The sequence below is a fragment of the Coregonus lavaretus genome (genome assembly GCF_964263955.1).
Source record: "Coregonus lavaretus genome assembly, chromosome: 8".
Classification (NCBI taxonomy): domain Eukaryota; kingdom Metazoa; phylum Chordata; class Actinopteri; order Salmoniformes; family Salmonidae; genus Coregonus; species Coregonus lavaretus.
This window is the reverse complement of record NC_139995.1, coordinates 36,335,645-36,353,599: the sequence shown is the minus strand read 5'-3', so window position 1 is coordinate 36,353,599 and position 17,955 is coordinate 36,335,645. Positions and strand designations below refer to the sequence as shown.

At 44.1% G+C, this 17,955-nt stretch overlaps 1 protein-coding gene across 1 annotated transcript in view; it reads left to right on the top strand.

Moving 5' to 3' along the window:
- LOC311133893 (natural resistance-associated macrophage protein 2-like) overlaps positions 1-17,955 on the top strand; it is a 29,079-nt gene that overhangs the window by 6,624 nt on the left and 4,500 nt on the right. Inside the window, exons 3-16 of the mRNA XM_084167498.1 lie at positions 8,083-8,237; positions 8,755-8,874; positions 11,702-11,821; positions 11,941-12,047; positions 12,311-12,381; positions 12,499-12,566; positions 12,719-12,874; positions 13,337-13,495; positions 13,656-13,742; positions 13,926-14,045; positions 14,237-14,386; positions 14,722-14,795; positions 15,083-15,236; positions 15,447-15,509. Of these exons, the coding sequence (XP_084023624.1) occupies positions 8,083-8,237; positions 8,755-8,874; positions 11,702-11,821; positions 11,941-12,047; positions 12,311-12,381; positions 12,499-12,566; positions 12,719-12,874; positions 13,337-13,495; positions 13,656-13,742; positions 13,926-14,045; positions 14,237-14,386; positions 14,722-14,795; positions 15,083-15,236; positions 15,447-15,509 (1,604 nt within the window). The remainder of the gene's footprint in view (positions 1-8,082; positions 8,238-8,754; positions 8,875-11,701; positions 11,822-11,940; positions 12,048-12,310; positions 12,382-12,498; positions 12,567-12,718; positions 12,875-13,336; positions 13,496-13,655; positions 13,743-13,925; positions 14,046-14,236; positions 14,387-14,721; positions 14,796-15,082; positions 15,237-15,446; positions 15,510-17,955) is intronic.

Below are 17,955 nucleotides of genomic sequence, written 5' to 3'. Positions count from 1 at the left end.
TGGTCAAAATGATCACAAGAACGGTGAGCAAAAATCCCAGAACCACACGGGGGGACCTAGTGAATGACCTGCAGAGAGCTGGGACCAAAGTAACAAAGCCTACCATCAGTAACACACTACGCCGCCAGGGACTCAAATCCTGCAGTGCAAGACGTGTCCCCCTGCTTAAGCCAGTACATGTCCAGGCCCTTCTGAAGTTTGCTAGAGTGCATTTGGATGATCCAGAAGAGGATTGGGAGAATGTCATATGGTCAGATGAAACCAAAATATAACTTTTTGGTAAAAACTCAACTCGTCGTGTTTGGAGGACAAAGAATGCTGAGTTGCATCCAAAGAACACCATACCTACTGTGAAGCATGGGTGTGGAAACATCATACTTTGGAGCTGTTTTTCTGCAAAGGGACCAGGACGACTGATCCGTGTAAAGGAAAGAATGAATGGGGCCATGTATCGTGAGATTTTGAGTGAAAACCTCCTTCCATCAGCAAGGGCATTGAAGATGAAACGTGGCTGGGTCTTTCAGCATGACAATGATCCCAAACACACCGCCCGGGCAACGAAGGAGTGGCTTCGTAAGAAGCATTTCAAGGTCCTGGAGTGGCCTAGCCAGTCTCCAGATCTCAACCCCATAGAAAATCTTGGAGGGAGTTGAAAGTCCGTGTTGCCCAGCGACAGCCCCAAAACATCACTGCTCTAGAGGAGATCTGCATGGAGGAATGGGCCAAAATACCAGCAACAGTGTGGGAAAACCTTGTGAAGACTTACAGAAAACGTTTGACCTGTGTCATTGCCAACAAAGGGTATATAACAAAGTATTGAGAAACTTTTGTTATTGACCAAATACATATTTTCCACCATAATTTGCAAATAAATTCATAAAAAATCCTACAATGTGATTTTCTGGATTTTTTTTCCTCATTTTGTCTGTCATAGTTGACGTGTACCTATGATGAAAATTACAGTCCTCTTTCATCTTTTTAAGTGGGAGAACATGCACAATTGGTGGCTGACTAAATACTTTTTTCCCCCACTGTGTGTGTGTGTGTGTGTGTATATGTATATATATACAGTGGGAAGAACATGTATTTGATACACTGCCGATTTTGCAGGTTTTCCTACTTACAAAGCATGTAGAGGTCTGTAATTTTTATCATAGGTACACTTCAACTGTGAGAGACGGAATCTAAAACAGAAATCCAGAAAATCACATTGTATGATTTTTAAGTAATTAATTTGCATTCTATTGCATGACATAAGTATTTGATACATCAGAAAAGCAGAACTTAATATTTGGTACAGAAACCTTTGTTTGCATTTACAGAGATCATACGTTTCCTGTAGGTCTTGACCAGGTTTGCACACACTGCAGCAGGGATTTTGGCCCACTCCTCCATACAGACCTTCTCCAGATCCTTCAGGTTTCGGGGCTGTCGCTGGGCAATATGGACTTTCAGCTCCCTCCAAAGATTTTCTATTGGGTTCAGGTCTGGAGACTGGCTAGGCCACTCCAGGACCTTGAGATGCTTCTTACGGAGCCACTCCTTCGTTGCCCTAGCTGTGTGTTTCGGGTCATTGTCATGCTGGAAGACCCAGCCACGACCCATCTTCAATGCTCTTACTGAGGGAAGGAGGTTGTTGGCCAAGATCTCGCGATACATGGCCCCATCCATCCTCCCCTCAATACGGAGCAGTCGTCTTGTCCCCTTTGCAGAAAAGCATCCCCAAAGAATGATGTTTCCATCTCAATGCTTCACGGTTGGGATGGTGTTCTTGGGGTTGTACTCATCCTTCTTCTTCTTCCAAACACGGCGAGTGGAGTTTAGACCAAAAAGCTCTATTTTTGTCTCATCAGACCACATGACCTTCTCCCATTCCTCCTCTGGATCATCCAGATGGTCATTGGCAAACTTCAGATGGGCCTGGACATGCGCTGGCTTGAGCAGGGGGACCTTGCGTGCGCTGCAGGATTTTAATCCATGACGGCGTAGTGTGTTACTAATGGTTTTCTTTGAGACTGTGGTCCCAGCTCTCTTCAGGTCATTGACCAGGTCCTGCCGTGTAGTTCTGGGCTGATCCCTCACCTTCCTCATGAACATTGATGCCCCACGAGGTGAGAACTTGCATGGAGCCCCAGACCGAGGGTGATTGACCGTCATCTTGAACTTCTTCCATTTTCTAATAATTGCGCCAACAGTTGTTGCCTTCTCACCAGGCTGCTTGCCTATTGTCCTGTAGCCCATCCCAGCCTTGTGCAGGTCTACAATTTTATCCCTGATGTCCTTACACAGCTCTCTGGTCTTGGCCATTGTGGAGAGGTTGGAGTCTGTTTGATTGAGTGTGTGGACAGGTGTCTTTTATACAGGTAACGAGTTCAAACAGGTGCAGTTAATACAGGTAATGAGTGGAGAACAGGAGGGCTTCTTAATGAAAAACTAACAGGTCTGTGAGAGCCGGAATTCTTACTGGTTGGTAGGTGATCAAATACTTATGTCATGCAATAAAATGCAAATTAATTACTTAAAAATCATACAATGTGATTTTCTGGATTTCTGTTTTAGATTCCGTCTCTCACAGTTGAAGTGTACCTATGATCAAAATTACAGACCTCTACATGCTTTGTAAGTAGGAAAACCTGCAAAATCGGCAGTGTATCAAATACTTGTTCTCCCCACTGTGTGTGTGTGTATATATACACACACACACACACACATACATACACACACACACACACACACACACACACACACACACACACACACACACACACACAGTGGGGGGAAAAAAGTATTTAGTCAGCCACCAATTGTGCACGTTCTTCCACTTAAAAAGATGAGGCCTGTAATTTTCATCATAGGGACACGTCAACTATGACAGACAAAATGAGAAAATAAAATCCAGAAAATCACATTGTAGGATTTTTAATGAATTTATTTGCAAATTATGGTGGAAAATAAGTATTTGGTCAATAACAAAAGTTTCTCAATACTTTGTTATATACCCTTTGTTGGCAATGACACAGGTCAAACGTTTTCTGTAAGTCTTCACAAGGTTTTCACACACTGTTGCTGGTATTTTGGCCCATTCCTCCATGCAGATCTCCTCTAGAGCAGTGATGTTTTGGGGCTGTCGCTGGGCAACACAGACCTTCAACTCCCTACAAAGATTTTCTATGGGGTTGAGATCTGGAGACTGGCTAGGCCACTCCAGGACCTTGAAATGCTTCTTACGAAGCTACTCCTTCGTTGCCCGGGCGGTGTGTTTGGGATCAATGTCATGCTGAAAGACCCAGCCACGTTTCATCTTCAATGCCCTTGCTGATGGAAGGTTTTCACTCAAAATCTCACGATACATGGCCCCATTCATTCTTTCCTTTACACGGATCAGTCGTCCTGGTCCCTTTGCAGAAAAACAGCCCCAAAGCATGTTTCCACCCCCATGCTTCACAGTAGGTATGGTGTTCTTTGGATGCAACTCAGCATTCTTTGTCCTCCAAACACGACGAGTTGAGTTTTTACCAAAAAGTTATATTTTGGTTTCATCTGACCATATGACATTCTCCCAATCCTCTTCTGGATCATCCAAATGCACTCTAGCAAACTTCAGACGGGCCTGTACATGTACTGGCTTAAGCAGGGGGACACGTCTTGCACTGCAGGATTTGAGTCCCTGGTGGCGTAGTGTGTTACTGATGGTAGGCTTTGTTACTTTGGTCCCAGCTCTCTGCAGGTCATTCACTAGGTCCCCCCGTGTGGTTCTGGGATTTTTGCTCACCGTTCTTGTGATCATTTTGACCCCACGGGGTGAGATCTTGCGTGGAGCCCCAGATCGAGGGAGATTATCAGTGGTCTTGTATGTCTTCCATTTCCTAATAATTGCTCCCACAGTTGATTTCTTCAAACCAAGCTGCTTACCTATTGCAGATTCAGTCTTCCCAGCCTGGTGCAGGGCTACAATTTTATTTCTGGTGTCCTTTGACAGCTCTTTGGTCTTGGCCATAGTGGAGTTTGGAGTGTGACTGTTTGAGGTTGTGGACAGGTGTCTTTTATACTGAGAACAAGTTCAAACAGGTGCCATTAATACAGGTAACGAGTGGAGGACAGAGGAGCCTCTTAAAGAAGAAGTTACAGGTCTGTGAGAGCCATAAATCTTGCTTGTTTGTAGGTGACCAAATACTTATTTTCCACCATAATTTGCAAATAAATTCATTAAAAATCCTACAATGTGATTTTCTGGATTTTTTTTCCTCATTTTGTCTGTCATAGTTGACGTGTACCTATGATGAAAATTACAGGCCTCTCTCATCTTTTTAAGTGGGAGAACTTGCACAATTGGTGGCTGACTAAATACTTTTTTCCCCCACTGTATATATACACTGCTCAAAAAAATAAAGGGAACACTTAAACAACACAATGTAACTCCAAGTCAATCACACTTCTGTGAAATCAAACTGTCCACTTAGGAAGCAACACTGATTGACAATGAATTTCACGTGCTGTTGTGCAAATGGAATAGACAACAGGTGGAAATTATAGGCAATTAGCAAGACACCCCCAATAAAGAAGTGGTTCTGCAGGTGGTGACCACAGACCACTTCTCAGTTCCTATGCTTTTTTGGTCACTTTTGAATGCTGGCGGTGCTTTCACTCTAGTGGTAGCATGAGACGGAGTCTACAACCCACACAAGTGGCTCAGGTAGTGCAGCTCATCCAGGATGGCACATCAATGCGAGCTGTGGCAAGAAGGTTTTCTGTGTCTGTCAGCGTAGTGTCCAGAGCATGGAGGCGCTACCAGTAGACAGGCCAGTACATCAGGAGACGTGGAGGAGGCCGTAGGAGGGCAACAACCCAGCAGCAGGACCGCTACCTCCGCCTTTGTGCAAGGATGAGCAGGAGGAGCACTGCCAGAGCCCTGCAAAATGACCTCCAGCAGGCCACAAATGTGCATGTGTCTACTCAAACGGTCAGAAACAGACTCCATGAGGGTGGTATGAGGGCCCGACGTCCACAGGTGGGGGTTGTGCTTACAGCCCAACACCGTGCAGGACGTTTGGCATTTGCCAGAGAACACCAAGATTGGCAAATTCGCCACTTGCGCCCTGTGCTCTTCACAGATGAAAGCAGGTTCACACTGAGCACATGTGACAGACGTGACAGAGTCTGGAGACGCCGTAGAGAACGTTCTGCTGGCTGCAACATCCTCCAGCATGACCGGTTTGTCGGTGGGTCAGTCATGGTGTGGGGTGGCATTTCTTTGGGGGGCCGCACAGCCCTCCATGTGCTCGCCAGAGGTAGCCTGACTGCCATTAGGTACCGAGATGAGATCCTCAGACCCCTTGTGAGACCATATGCTGGTGCGGTTGGCCCTGGGTTCCTCCTAATGCAAGACAATGCTAGACCTCATGTGGCTGGAGTGTGTCAGCAGTTCCTGCAAGAGGAAGGCATTGATGCTATGGACTGGCCCGCCCGTTCCCCAGACCTGAATCCAATTGAGCACATCTGGGACATCATGTCTCGCTCCATCCACCAACGCCACGTTGCACCACAGACTGTCCAGGAGTTGGCGGATGCTTTAGTCCAGGTCTGGGAGGAGATCCCTCAGGAGACCATCCGCCACCTCATCAGGAGCATGCCCAGGCGTTGTAGGGAGGTCATACAGGCACGTGGAAAGCCACACACACTACTGAGCCTCATTTTGACTTGTTTTAAGGACATTACATCAAAGTTGGATCAGCCTGTAGTGTGGTTTTCCACTTTAATTTTGAGGGTGACTCCAAATCCAGACCTCCATGGGTTGATAAATTTGATTTCCATTGATAATATTTGTGTGATTTTGTTGTCAGCACATTCAACTATGTAAAGAAAAAAGTATTTAAGATAATTTCATTCATTCAGATCTAGGATGTGTTGTTTAAGTGTTCCCTTTATTTTTTTGAGCAGTGTATGTGTATATATATATATATATATATATATATATATATATATATATATATATATATATATATATATATATATATATATATATATATAAACGTTACGTATCCTTTACTTTATAACCTGAAGTGTTTCACAATGTGTCATTAAACAGGTTTGTTGGCCCTTCCTGTAGACTCAGCAGGGTTCAGAGAGTTGATTGACACGCTCTTTACAGGGGACTTTGTGGCACTTCCTTGTTGAAGTTGGCAAACACGTCTGTCATTAAAGTCATAAATGCTTACAAGTGACTGTATAGATACAGTGGGGAGAACAAGTATTTGATACACTGCCAATTTTGCAGGTTTTCCTACTTACAAAGCATGTAGAGGTCTGTAATTATTATCATAGGTACACTTCAACTGTGTGAGACGGAATCTAAAACAAAAATCCAGAAAATCACATTGTATGATTTTTAATGAATTTATTTGCATTTTATTGCATAACATAAGTATTTGATCACCTACCAACCAGTATGAATTCCGGCTCTCACAGACCTGTTAGTTTTTCTTTAAGAAGCCCTCCTGTTCTCCACTCATTACCTGTATTAACCGCACCTGTTTGAACTCGTTACCTGTATAAAAGACACCTGTCCACACACTCAATCAAACAGACTCCAACCTCTCCACAATGGCCAAGACCAGAGAGCTGTGTAAGGACATCAGGGATACAATTGTAGACGTGCACAAGGCTGGGATGGGCTACAGGACAATAGGCAAGCAGCTTGGTGAGAAGGCAACAACTGTTGGCGCAATTATTAGAAAATGGAAGAAGTTCAAGATGACGGTCAATCACCCTCGGTCTGGGGCTCCATGCAAGATCTCACCTCGTGGGGCATCAATGATCATGAGGAAGGTGAGGGATCAGCCCAGATCTACACGGCAGGACCTGGTCAATGACCTGAAGAGAGCTGGGACCACAGTCTCAAAGAAAACCATTAGTAACACACTACGCCGTCATGGATTAAAATCCTGCAGCGCACGCAAGGTCCCCCTGCTCAAGCCAGCGCATGTCCAGGCCCGTCTGAAGTTTGCCAATGACCATCTGGATGATCCAGAGGAGGAATGGGAGAAGGTCATGTGGTCTGATGAGACAAAAATAGAGCTTTTTGGTCTAAACTCCACTCGCCGTGTTTGGAGGAAGAAGAAGGATGAGTACAACCCCAAGAACACCATCCCAACCGTGAAGCATGGAGGTGGAAACATCATTCTTTGGGGATGCTTTTCTGCAAAGGGGACAGGACGACTGCACCGTATTGAGGGGAGGATGGATGGGGCCATGTATCGCGGGATCTTGGCCAACAACCTCCTTCCCTCAGTAAGAGCATTGAAGATGGGTCGTGGCTGGGTCTTCCAGCATGACAACGACCCGAAACACACAGCCAGGGCAACTAAGGAGTGGCTCCGTAAGAAGCATCTCAAGGTCCTGGAGTGGCCTAGCCAGTCTCCAGACCTGAACCCAATAGAACATCTTTGGAGGGAGCTGAAAGTCTGTATTGCCTAGCGACAGCCCCGAAACCTGAAGGATCTGGGGAAGGTCTGTATGGAGGAGTGGGCCAAAATCCCTGCTGCAGTGTGTGCAAACCTGGTCAAGACCTACAGGAAACGTATGATCTCTGTAATTGCAAACAGGTTTCTGTACCAAATATTAAGTTCTGCTTTTCTGATGTATCAAATACTTATGTCATGCAATAAAATTCAAATGAATTACTTAAAAATAATACAATGTGATTTTCTGGATTTTTGTTTTAGATACCTCTACATGCTTTGTAAGTAGGAAAACCTGCAAAATCGGCAGTGTATCAAATACTTGTTCTCCCCACTGTAGCTAGTAGAGACTGAAAGTATGGTTTTCAATATCTTGACTGTGGCAAGGTTGCCAATGAATTTCTGCTTTAATCTGCTGCTGTATGGAACAAATGGCTTGGTCATGGGAATAGTGTGGGTAGAATAGAATCTCTCTTCATATTGCTCAGGGTCATGTTATCACAATAGTTGTTTTCATGTCAATAGAACAAAGTATAGGCAACATGCTTCTTGGGTGGAAATTTTAGTGTCATTTTTGCCTCTCGCTCTCAATCAATCACTCACTCACTCACTCACTCACTCACAGAGGAACCTCCTCAGGAGAATGGGGTCATCCAGAGCACCCAGGGCCTGTACAGCTCCACCTCCCCTCCTGCCTCGCCAGTGGCCGGGGACCTGGACGACGAGCCCTTCTCCACATACTTTGAGGAGAAGGTGCCCATTCCAGAGGATGTCACCCAGGTACTGAGGCCATGTGGCCTATGACCTCACACAGATTACCTATGACCTCAGGGTCTATGACATCACAAGAAGTATTAACTCACAGAGCCTATGGCATCACAGGGGTTATGACCTCACACAGATGAACCCAGAGCCTATGGCATCACATGGGCAATTATGACCTTATAAGGTATATTATATCACAGTTATTATTGAGGAATAGAGCCTATGGAATCACAGGAATTATTATTACCTCATTAGGTCTATGACATCACAGTTATTATTGAGTCAGAGAGCCTATGGCATCACAGGGATTATCAATACCTCACATGGTCATTGACATCACAGGGCCTATCTTCTAAGGGCTTATGACCTCAAAGAGCCTATTACACTAAGCTTATGACCTGAATAAAGTGATACACAAAGTTACTATTTGTATAGAATAATTTAGAAATTATAACTTCAATGACAGATAATACTTCATGCTAAGATTTATTTTCAGGTGTTGATTGTACTATTTGTGATCCTCTCTTTTCAGATATTCAGTTTCCGTAAACTCTGGGCTTTTACGGGACCAGGTTTCCTGATGAGCATAGCCTATCTTGACCCAGGGAACATCGAGTCCGACCTGCAGTCTGGAGCTAAAGCTGGCTTTAAGGTGAACACAAACACAACAGCAGCCTTGGTTGACCTTCGCTCAAGGGGCAGGGGTACCAAATCAAATGTTATTCGTCACATGCTTCGTAAACAACAGGTGAAATGCTTACTTACGGGCCCTTCCCAACAATGCAGAGAGAAAGAAAATAGAGAAATAATAGAAAAGTAATAATAAATACACAATGAGTAACGATAACTTGGCTATATACACGGGGTACCAATACTGAGTCGATGTGCTGGGGTACGAGGTAATTGAGGTAGATATGTACAGTGCATTCGGAAAAACCAAGCCATGAGGTCGAAGGAATTGTCCGTAGAGCTCCGAGACAGGGTTGTGTCGAGGCACAGATCTGTGGAAGGGTACAAAAAAATGTCTGCAGCATTGAAGGTCCCCAAGAACACAGTGGCCTCCATCATTCTTAAATGGAAGAAGTTTGGAACCACCAAGACTCTTCCTATAGCTGGCTGCTTGGCCAAACTGAGCAATCGGGGGAGAAGGGCCTTGGTCAGGGATGTGACCAAGAACCAGATGGTCAATCTGACAGAGCTCCAGAGTTCCTCTGTGAAGATGGGAGAACCTTCCAGAAGGACAACCATCTCTGCAGCACTCCACCAATCAGGCCTTTATGGTAGAGTGGCCAGACGGAAGCCACTCCTCAGTAAAAGGCACATGACAGCCCGCTTGGAGTTTGCCAAAAGGCACCTAAAGGACTCTGACCATGAAAAACAAGATTCTCTGGTCTGATGAAACCAAGATTGAACTCTTTGGCCTGAATGCCAAGCGTCACGTCTGGAGGAAACTTGGCACCATCCCTACGGTGAAGCATGGTGGTGGCAGCATCATGCTGTGGGGATGTTTTTCAGCGGCAGGGACTGGGAGACTAGTCAGAATCGAGGGAAAGATGATCGGAGCAAAGTACAGAGAGATCCTTGATGAAAACCTGCTCCAGAGCACTCAGGACCTCAGACTGGGGGCGAAGGTTCACCTTCCAACAGGACAACGACCCTAAGTACACAGCAAAGACAATGCAGCAGTGGCTTCGGGGATAAGTCTCTGAATGTCCTTGAGTAGCCCAGCCAGAGCCCGGACTTGAACCCGATCGAATATCTCTGGAGAGACCTGAAAATAGCTGTGCAGCGACGCTCCCCATCCAACCTGACAGAGCTTGAGAGGATCTGCAGAGAAGAATGGGAGAAACTCCACAAATACAGGTGTGCCAAGCTTGTAGCGTCATACCCAAGAAGACTCAAGGCTGTAATCGCTGCCAAAGGTGCTTCAACAAAGTACAAAGTAAAGGGTCTGAATACTTATGTAAATGTGATATTTCCGTGTTTTATTTTTTATACATTTGCAAACATTTCTAAAAACCTGTTTTTGCTTTGTCATTATGGGGGTATTGTGTGTAGATTGATGAGATTATAAAAAAATATATATATTTTTGAATAAGGTTGTAACGTAACAAAATGTGGAAAAAGTCAAGGGGTCTGAATACTTTCCGAATGCACTGTACATATAACTACGAATAAAGTGACTAGCAACGTGATATATAATAAACAGTAGCAGCAGTATATGTGATGAGTCAAAGTTAGTGTTAGTGTAAAAATGGTCAATGCAGATAGTCTGGGTAGCTATTTGGTTAACTATTTAACTAACTATTTAGCCATGGTGCTGTGAGCCTAGGAAGAGAGCTCCTGTACATTTTGTAAATATTTCATACTCGTTTTTGTTAAATGTTTAAATAAACTTTTTATTTTTTATAATTCTCTGTTTTGATCACATGGTGGTCTTCAATGTAAAAGTTACAGGACTTTGATGTTAAATCCGTGTGTTTGCCTTGGCTGGCTAGCTAGCTGGATGTCTAATGTTTGCATTTAAATAATGCAGCAGCAGCTCCGGCTTTTTTGTTTCACCTGCCGGTTGGAAGGTGGAGACTGCGGTGTCTGAGATGTCAGAGAGGCGGAGGAACTGTTCCTGACCACTGCTGATATGTGGTTAATTTTCTGGTGCTTTACTGAAGCTAAAGCATCACCCAGGTGGGTGCTACACTGTCGGCAATGGAGGATCAGCTACCTACGGAGGAGCGGCTACTATGAAGGAACTGGGAACGTCAGACAAAGTGATGGACCCTGATGAAGAGCTTCTGGCTTGTCTGACAGACTGACTTTCTCCCTAGCTGTACTGTACCATCGATGCCCCCTCCACTCAAGCCATACTGACTTTTCCAAACTGCCTCAACTCTATTCGTTTTCCAGCTTTCATTTGTTGTTCATTGATGAATGATGTATTTAGTTAACAAGAGGGGACCACAATGGAAATAATAAGTTTCAAACCTTTTTTAATTATACTTGATGATTTTTAAATGCATTGTATCCACATGTGTGGTTGTATTGTGATTTTTGTCAAATATATCATATAGTAGTCTTATGGCTTGGGGGTAGAAGCTGTTCAGGGTCCTGGTTTCCATACTTGGTGCATCGGTACCGCTTGCTGTGCGGTAGTAGAGAGAACAGTCTATGACTTGGGTGGCTGGAGTCTGACAGTTTTTAGGGCCTTACTCTGACACCGCCTGGTATAGAGGTCCTGGGTGGCAGGGAGCTCGGCCCCAGTGATGTACTGGGCCGTACACACTACCCTCTGTAGCGCCATGCGGTTGGATGCCAAGCAGTTGCCATACTAAGCGCTGATGCAGCCCAACAAGATGCTTTCAATGGTGCAGCTGTAGAGCTTTTTGAACCATGCTCAAATACTATGAAAAATAATTTACTCAAAGGCAAAGTTCTACCCCCCCCCCCCCCCCCCCCTCTCTCTCTCTCTCTCTCTCTCTCAGCTCCTGTGGGTGTTGTTGGGGGCCACCATCATCGGCCTCCTCCTGCAGAGACTGGCTGCACGCCTGGGGGTCGTCACAGGGATGCACCTCGCAGAGGTCTGCAACCGCCAGTACCCCACTGTGAGTAACCCTCCCTCGCCCTACACCATATAGAAGGGTTTGGTTTTGGTGAACTTAATTGAATGTGATTGCTGTGTGTTATATCCAGTCTTGTTCTTCACACCTCCATCCTGTCCAAGGTTCCTCGTATCATCCTGTGGCTGATGGTGGAGCTGGCCATCATCGGCTCAGACATGCAGGAGGTCATCGGTTGTGCCATCGCCTTCAACCTCCTCTCTATGGGCAGGTAGCTACAGTACCACCCACCAGCACCCAACTACACTTTACTACACTACACTACACTACACAAAGAGTGCGTCCCAAATGACACCCTATTCCCTATACAGTGCCCCCTGTTCAAAAGTAGTGCTCTATATAGTGAATAGGGTGCCTCTTGTCAAAAGTAGTGCACTATATAGGGAATAGGGTGGCATTTGGGATGCATACAACGGCCGCTCTAGAGATAAATGTATTGGGGTCAAACTAACATTGTTGTTTGCTATCTACCAGGATTCCACTTTGGGGAGGTGTCCTTATCACCATCATTGACACCTTTGTGTTCCTTTTTCTAGATAAATATGGTGAGTGTTTCTTCGACACATTAAGATGTGTATGTGATTTAATAATCCTTGGGTTCAGGTGTGTGTCCATTTCTGTCTGGGCGTGTTTCAATATGATATCTGACTTTTGTTTATTAGGCCTGAGGAAACTTGAAGCCTTCTTTGGGTTTCTCATCACCATCATGGCTGTAAGCTTTGGGTATGAGGTAAGAACAAGCTTTTCCCTGTGTTCATCTATAAAACTTCCGTAAACCTGGCAGCTGGTTTTGATAGTATGTAGCGCAGCTTTGATAGAATTTGGTAGGTTTTTGTTTCTGCGTGTGTGCATCTGACTGTCTTCTCTTGCGTGTGCCTGTAGTATGTGATGGTGCGTCCGGACCAGGGGGAGCTGCTGAAGGGTATGTTTCTGCCGTACTGTGAGGACTGTGATTCTGCTCAGATGGAGCAGGCTGTGGGCATCGTAGGAGCAGTCATCATGCCCCACAACATCTACCTGCACTCTGCCCTCGTCAAGGTAGGTCTCTTGCATTATGACATAGTATAGAGGAGTGTAGGACCTTCACTATGACACAGGAGTCAAATACCTACTTTATGACAGCACAGAGGAGTGAAAGACCTTGACTATGACATAGAACAGAGGAGTCAAAGACCTGCTTTATGACATAGAACAGAGGAGTCAAAGACCTGATTTATGACATAGCATAGAGGAGTCAAAGACCTGCTTTATGACATAGCACTGAGGAGTCAAAGACCTGCTTTATGACATAGCACTGAGGAGTCAAAGACCTTCACTATGACATAGTACAGGGTCGTCACGGACCTTTACTATGACACACAAAATATTGGTGAAAACATTTAAGAACGATTGGAATAAAATCATTTATACATTTTTGGGCCAAACAACCAGAAAGTACAATGTCACAGGAATTGGGATTATATGTTAGTTCATTAATTTGAATGATATTTTATCGTCTAGTCTCGGCAAATAGATCGTGGGAACAAGAAAGAGGTGAAGGAGGCCAACAAATACTACTTCATCGAGTCAACTATCGCTCTCTTCATCTCCTTCCTCATCAACGTCTTTGTTGTAGCAGTGTTTGCTGAGGCCTTCTATGACAAAACCAACATTGAGGTGGTGGGTATAACAACTAACCAGACCCAGCATGTCTCCTTGTCTCAGAATGTAACAATCCGTTACAGATGATTTATACAGTAATATAGCATCAGTATGGCACCTTTAAACCAGTGACCTTCCTTGTTTGTGATGTGCTGCTGTTCCTATCTGTTTGTCACAGAATGCAAAATGCAATGCATCAGGCAGTCCTCACACAGACCTCTTCCCCCTGGACAACAGCACGCTACAGGTGGACATCTACAAAGGGGTACGTCTTTTAAGGATGAACAACAATCTATATAACCTGTGATATGAAATCACTTTGATACTGCATATACCTGCTATCTCAGTCGATCATTTTGCCATGAAATGAACATTTGTTTGGTGTTGATAATATGAATAACCATGGAGGGAATGTATACAAACTCCCTCTCTCACTCACTCTATACAGGGGGTGGTGCTGGGTTGTTTCTTTGGCCCTGCGGCCCTCTACATCTGGGCCATCGGGATCCTGGCTGCCGGACAGAGCTCCACCATGACAGGCACTTACTCTGGCCAGTTTGTCATGGAGGTGAGAACATGCACAAGTACCCAACTACCGTGTTTGTTTGTTTGTGTGTGTGAGAGTGCACATTGTATTGTTAACCTTTTTAAGTTAATCCTTGTGTATGCGTGTTGGTATGTACACACCTCAGGGTTCTGTCAGTCGGGATGTGTGTTTGTCTGTATGTTGACTATTTTCTCTCTCTTCCCCTGCCTCAGGGTTTCCTGAACCTGCGTTGGTCCCGTTTTGCCCGGGTGCTTCTCACCCGCTCCATCGCCATCTTCCCCACCCTGCTGGTGGCCATCTTTCAGGACGTGCAGCACCTAACGGGCATGAACGACTTCCTCAACGTATTGCAGAGCATGCAGGTCAGAGAGAGAAGAGAAGACATGACCAGAGCCCTATCAAAAGTAGTGCACAAAATGGGGAATAGGTTGCCATTTGGGACGCAGAAGGGGTCTGGGGACATGCAGAGAGAGAAGAGACTGGGCTGGTCAGGGAGGAGAGGAGACGGGTGCAGGACCGTGAGAGGAGAGAGTGGAGACGGGGGCTAGGGACTGCAGGTTAGAGAGAAGGGTAGCAGCTACTCTGGGCTGGTTGGGAGTCTTTGGGGTTTTTATACTGATGCTTGTATTAAAAGCTATTGAAGGAGACTGACTGTAGTGAGTTCTTACTGTTCTTTCTGTCTCTCCTTGTTCCACAGCTGCCGTTTGCTCTGATCCCCATCCTGACCTTCACCAGTCTGACATCCATCATGGATGACTTTGCTAATGGACTGTGAGTCACCATAACCCTCAACCCATATAACACTGAAGATTGCTTCTGTATTTGCACTGATAGACCAATTCATTCATAGACGTGATGACGGGAAGCATCTCAAATGGATTCTTATTCCCTATATAGTGCCCTACTTAGTGCACTCTGTAGGGAATAGGGTGCCATTTGGGACGCAGTCAGATTGTTTCTGTATTTGCACTGATAGACCAATTAATTAATTAATGTGATAACAGTGACACTTTATCATTGTGACGCCTAACCGTCTCGGCTGTGACTATGCTCCTCAGGGTGTGGAAGATTGGCGGAGGGGTGGTCATCCTGGTGGTCTGTGCCATAAACATGTACTTTGTGGTGGTCTACGTGACCAGCCTGAACAGTGTGGCGCTCTACGTGCTGGTGGCCTTGCTCTGCATAGCCTACCTAAGCTTTGTGTGCTACCTGGTGAGTTACTGTAGCATTCATTATAACAGCATGAACCGGGCTAGATGAGCACACAACACTGTAGATCAATTCCGAAATAAAGTGGCTACCTTTCAATGCTGAATACTAGATACTGAATGCAGGGATATGGTTTGGAAAGATATATTCTAAACTATTATAGGGAGTACAGTGACCCTCTTCTGACCTCCTCCCCTCTCTGTGTGTCTACAGACGTGGCAGTGTCTGATAGCCCTCGGGGTCTCCTGTCTGGACGTGTCCTGTCTGGGCAGCAGGGTAAGCAACAACAGACCTGCTGTGTTCATTGAGGAACAGCCAGCGTATGACACCTAAAACGGAACAGGACAGTGTTTAAAGGACAAGACAGACCAACACGAACGTCGGCCGTGCACAGTAGATCACCTGCTAGGTGTCGACAAACGTTGGCCATTCAACATGTAGAATCGTTGGGAAATGAACAGAAAATGACGTCCGAACAGAAAATGACGCACTCGCTGCGCATAACAGATGTTCTTGTTGGTCTGTCTTGTCCTTCAGGCTTCGCGAGAGAGAGACTTGCACCTTTTATAGAGATTTTAAGACATATCCCGATATCTCTAATCATGAGATCAACAGTTTAGAGAACATTTCCCCCCCACTATTCTAAATGTTTTATCGTGTTCAGTTCTGTTGAGCTACTGGTATGTGGGGTTTATTTAAAGTTTATTATGTAAAACCCAGTTACAACAAATAACCTCCCTCCTGTTCAAAGGCCTCCCTGTCCCTTTGAGAGAATCCTCAGTGTTCAGCCATAGTTTTTGATATCCCATCTCCTTTATTTTCAATGCTCAAGCAGAGCGGGTGTGACATTCTTATGCTTTTCAATTAGAAAATTAAGTTTGAATTCTATTTCTCTCCAATTATTGCAGTCCTATTCCAGGTTAAGATATGAAAAGTTCTGATCTGGCAAAATGGAAATTCTTAACCTGCTGACATCATAATAAGCTGAAGTCTACAGTATTTGGCAGCTGCTATCTATCTGTATGTATTTCCGTTATTGTACCTCTGTATGTGAAGACACCATTTATGATTATTTGGTCAAATGTAGAACTTGTGAGTATATCTCTCTTCCTCGCTGTATTATTGAATTAATTTTAGAATTTTGTTCAACATTATAATTACAGTTAACAGTCCAGCTTCTCACCTTTCAGCAAAAGAAAACATGGGAAGGGAACACTTTTAGTTTGGGTTGAGCATCATTTTAAAAACTAGCTTTTAGTCAGTATTCTGAACACACCTCTACATTCAAACTGATCTTTTCAGAGTTCAAAACTGTTAACGTTATCATCCGTTCGTATATTGAGGGGTTGTTACCCACTAGAAGTGAGGATTTGGGACAGAGGAATGGACAAGTGTGTACAATTTGGATGTGACTAGAAAGGACAACAAACTTTAAGTGTAATGTCCTTGTTATGGCGAGTAATTAAAGAATTCTCGCATATCTTTTAATTGAGAATTTTGCCAATTGTCTAACAAAACCCTGTGGTAGACTTTTTGTAATGTGATACTAATAACATTGCACCTTGCTACCTTCACTTTACTAAATTACGTCTGTTATGACATACCACTTGATGTTAGTTTCTTTATCTTGAGAATGTTAATTGTAATAGTTTTGATAAACATCAGATTGGAATTACAGGACTTTTAAAAGTGTTCATGAGTAATTTCCTATCATGCCTCAATGCTTTTTCATAAGATTTATATGATTGTTTTCATTCCAACAAAACCTTGGATAGATAACAAAAACCTATAATTCAAAGTGAGATCAAAGTCAGACACTGAAATTCTATTATAACAAGTTGATTGCCCTTAAAGGGATACTTCAGGATTTTGGCAATGAAGCCCTTTATCTACTTCCCCAGAGTCAGATGAACTCATGGATACCATTTTTATGTCTTTGCATGCAATTTGAAGGAAGTTGCTAACTAGTGCTAGCGCAATTGCTAACTAGCATTAGCGCAATGACTGGAAGTCTAGTCATTGTGCTAATGCTAGTTAGCATTGGCTCGCAAAACTACCTCTAACTTCCTTCATACTGGACACTGAGACATAAAAATTGTATCCACAAGTTCATCTGACTCTGGGACATCCCTTTAAAGGAAGATTCCACCCAAAAACTATCTTTTGGTATTTGGTCCATTGTTGACATAGTCCCAAAATGTTTTGCTTGTCAGCAATATATTATTGTTTTAAGATTGAACATACAAACACAGAACTGGTTTCTTGCTGATGTTTAATGCAACAGACCAAATGAAATCTGTAAGCCTAATTCATGCAGTTCTTGCATGGTCAAGCTCAATCTATTTGACCAAGAATAATATTCAGCAGCTATAAAAGGTTTTAAGGATTTTACTATGTTTTTACCAATGTTTTAAGAGATGAAACTCAAATGTAACTTTATCTGTAGTGTCATACCAGTGCCTCTCTCTGTGTAATACAGGCAAACAGACATGTTGAGCAGACTCTGTTACCAGTGCATTGTTCTGACTAGAGGTGTGTTTGAACCCAGCAGAACCAAGTGAAGCATACTGTAGATATAAGCTATACGACAGTGTCTGTCTCTCACTACTGAATGAAGCAACACCATGTATCCAAAATAAAAATCAAAACAAACATGGATATTTCTAGATGTCTCGTGTCTTGGTGTCCGATAAAGGATTTACGATACAACTTTGTTTTTAAT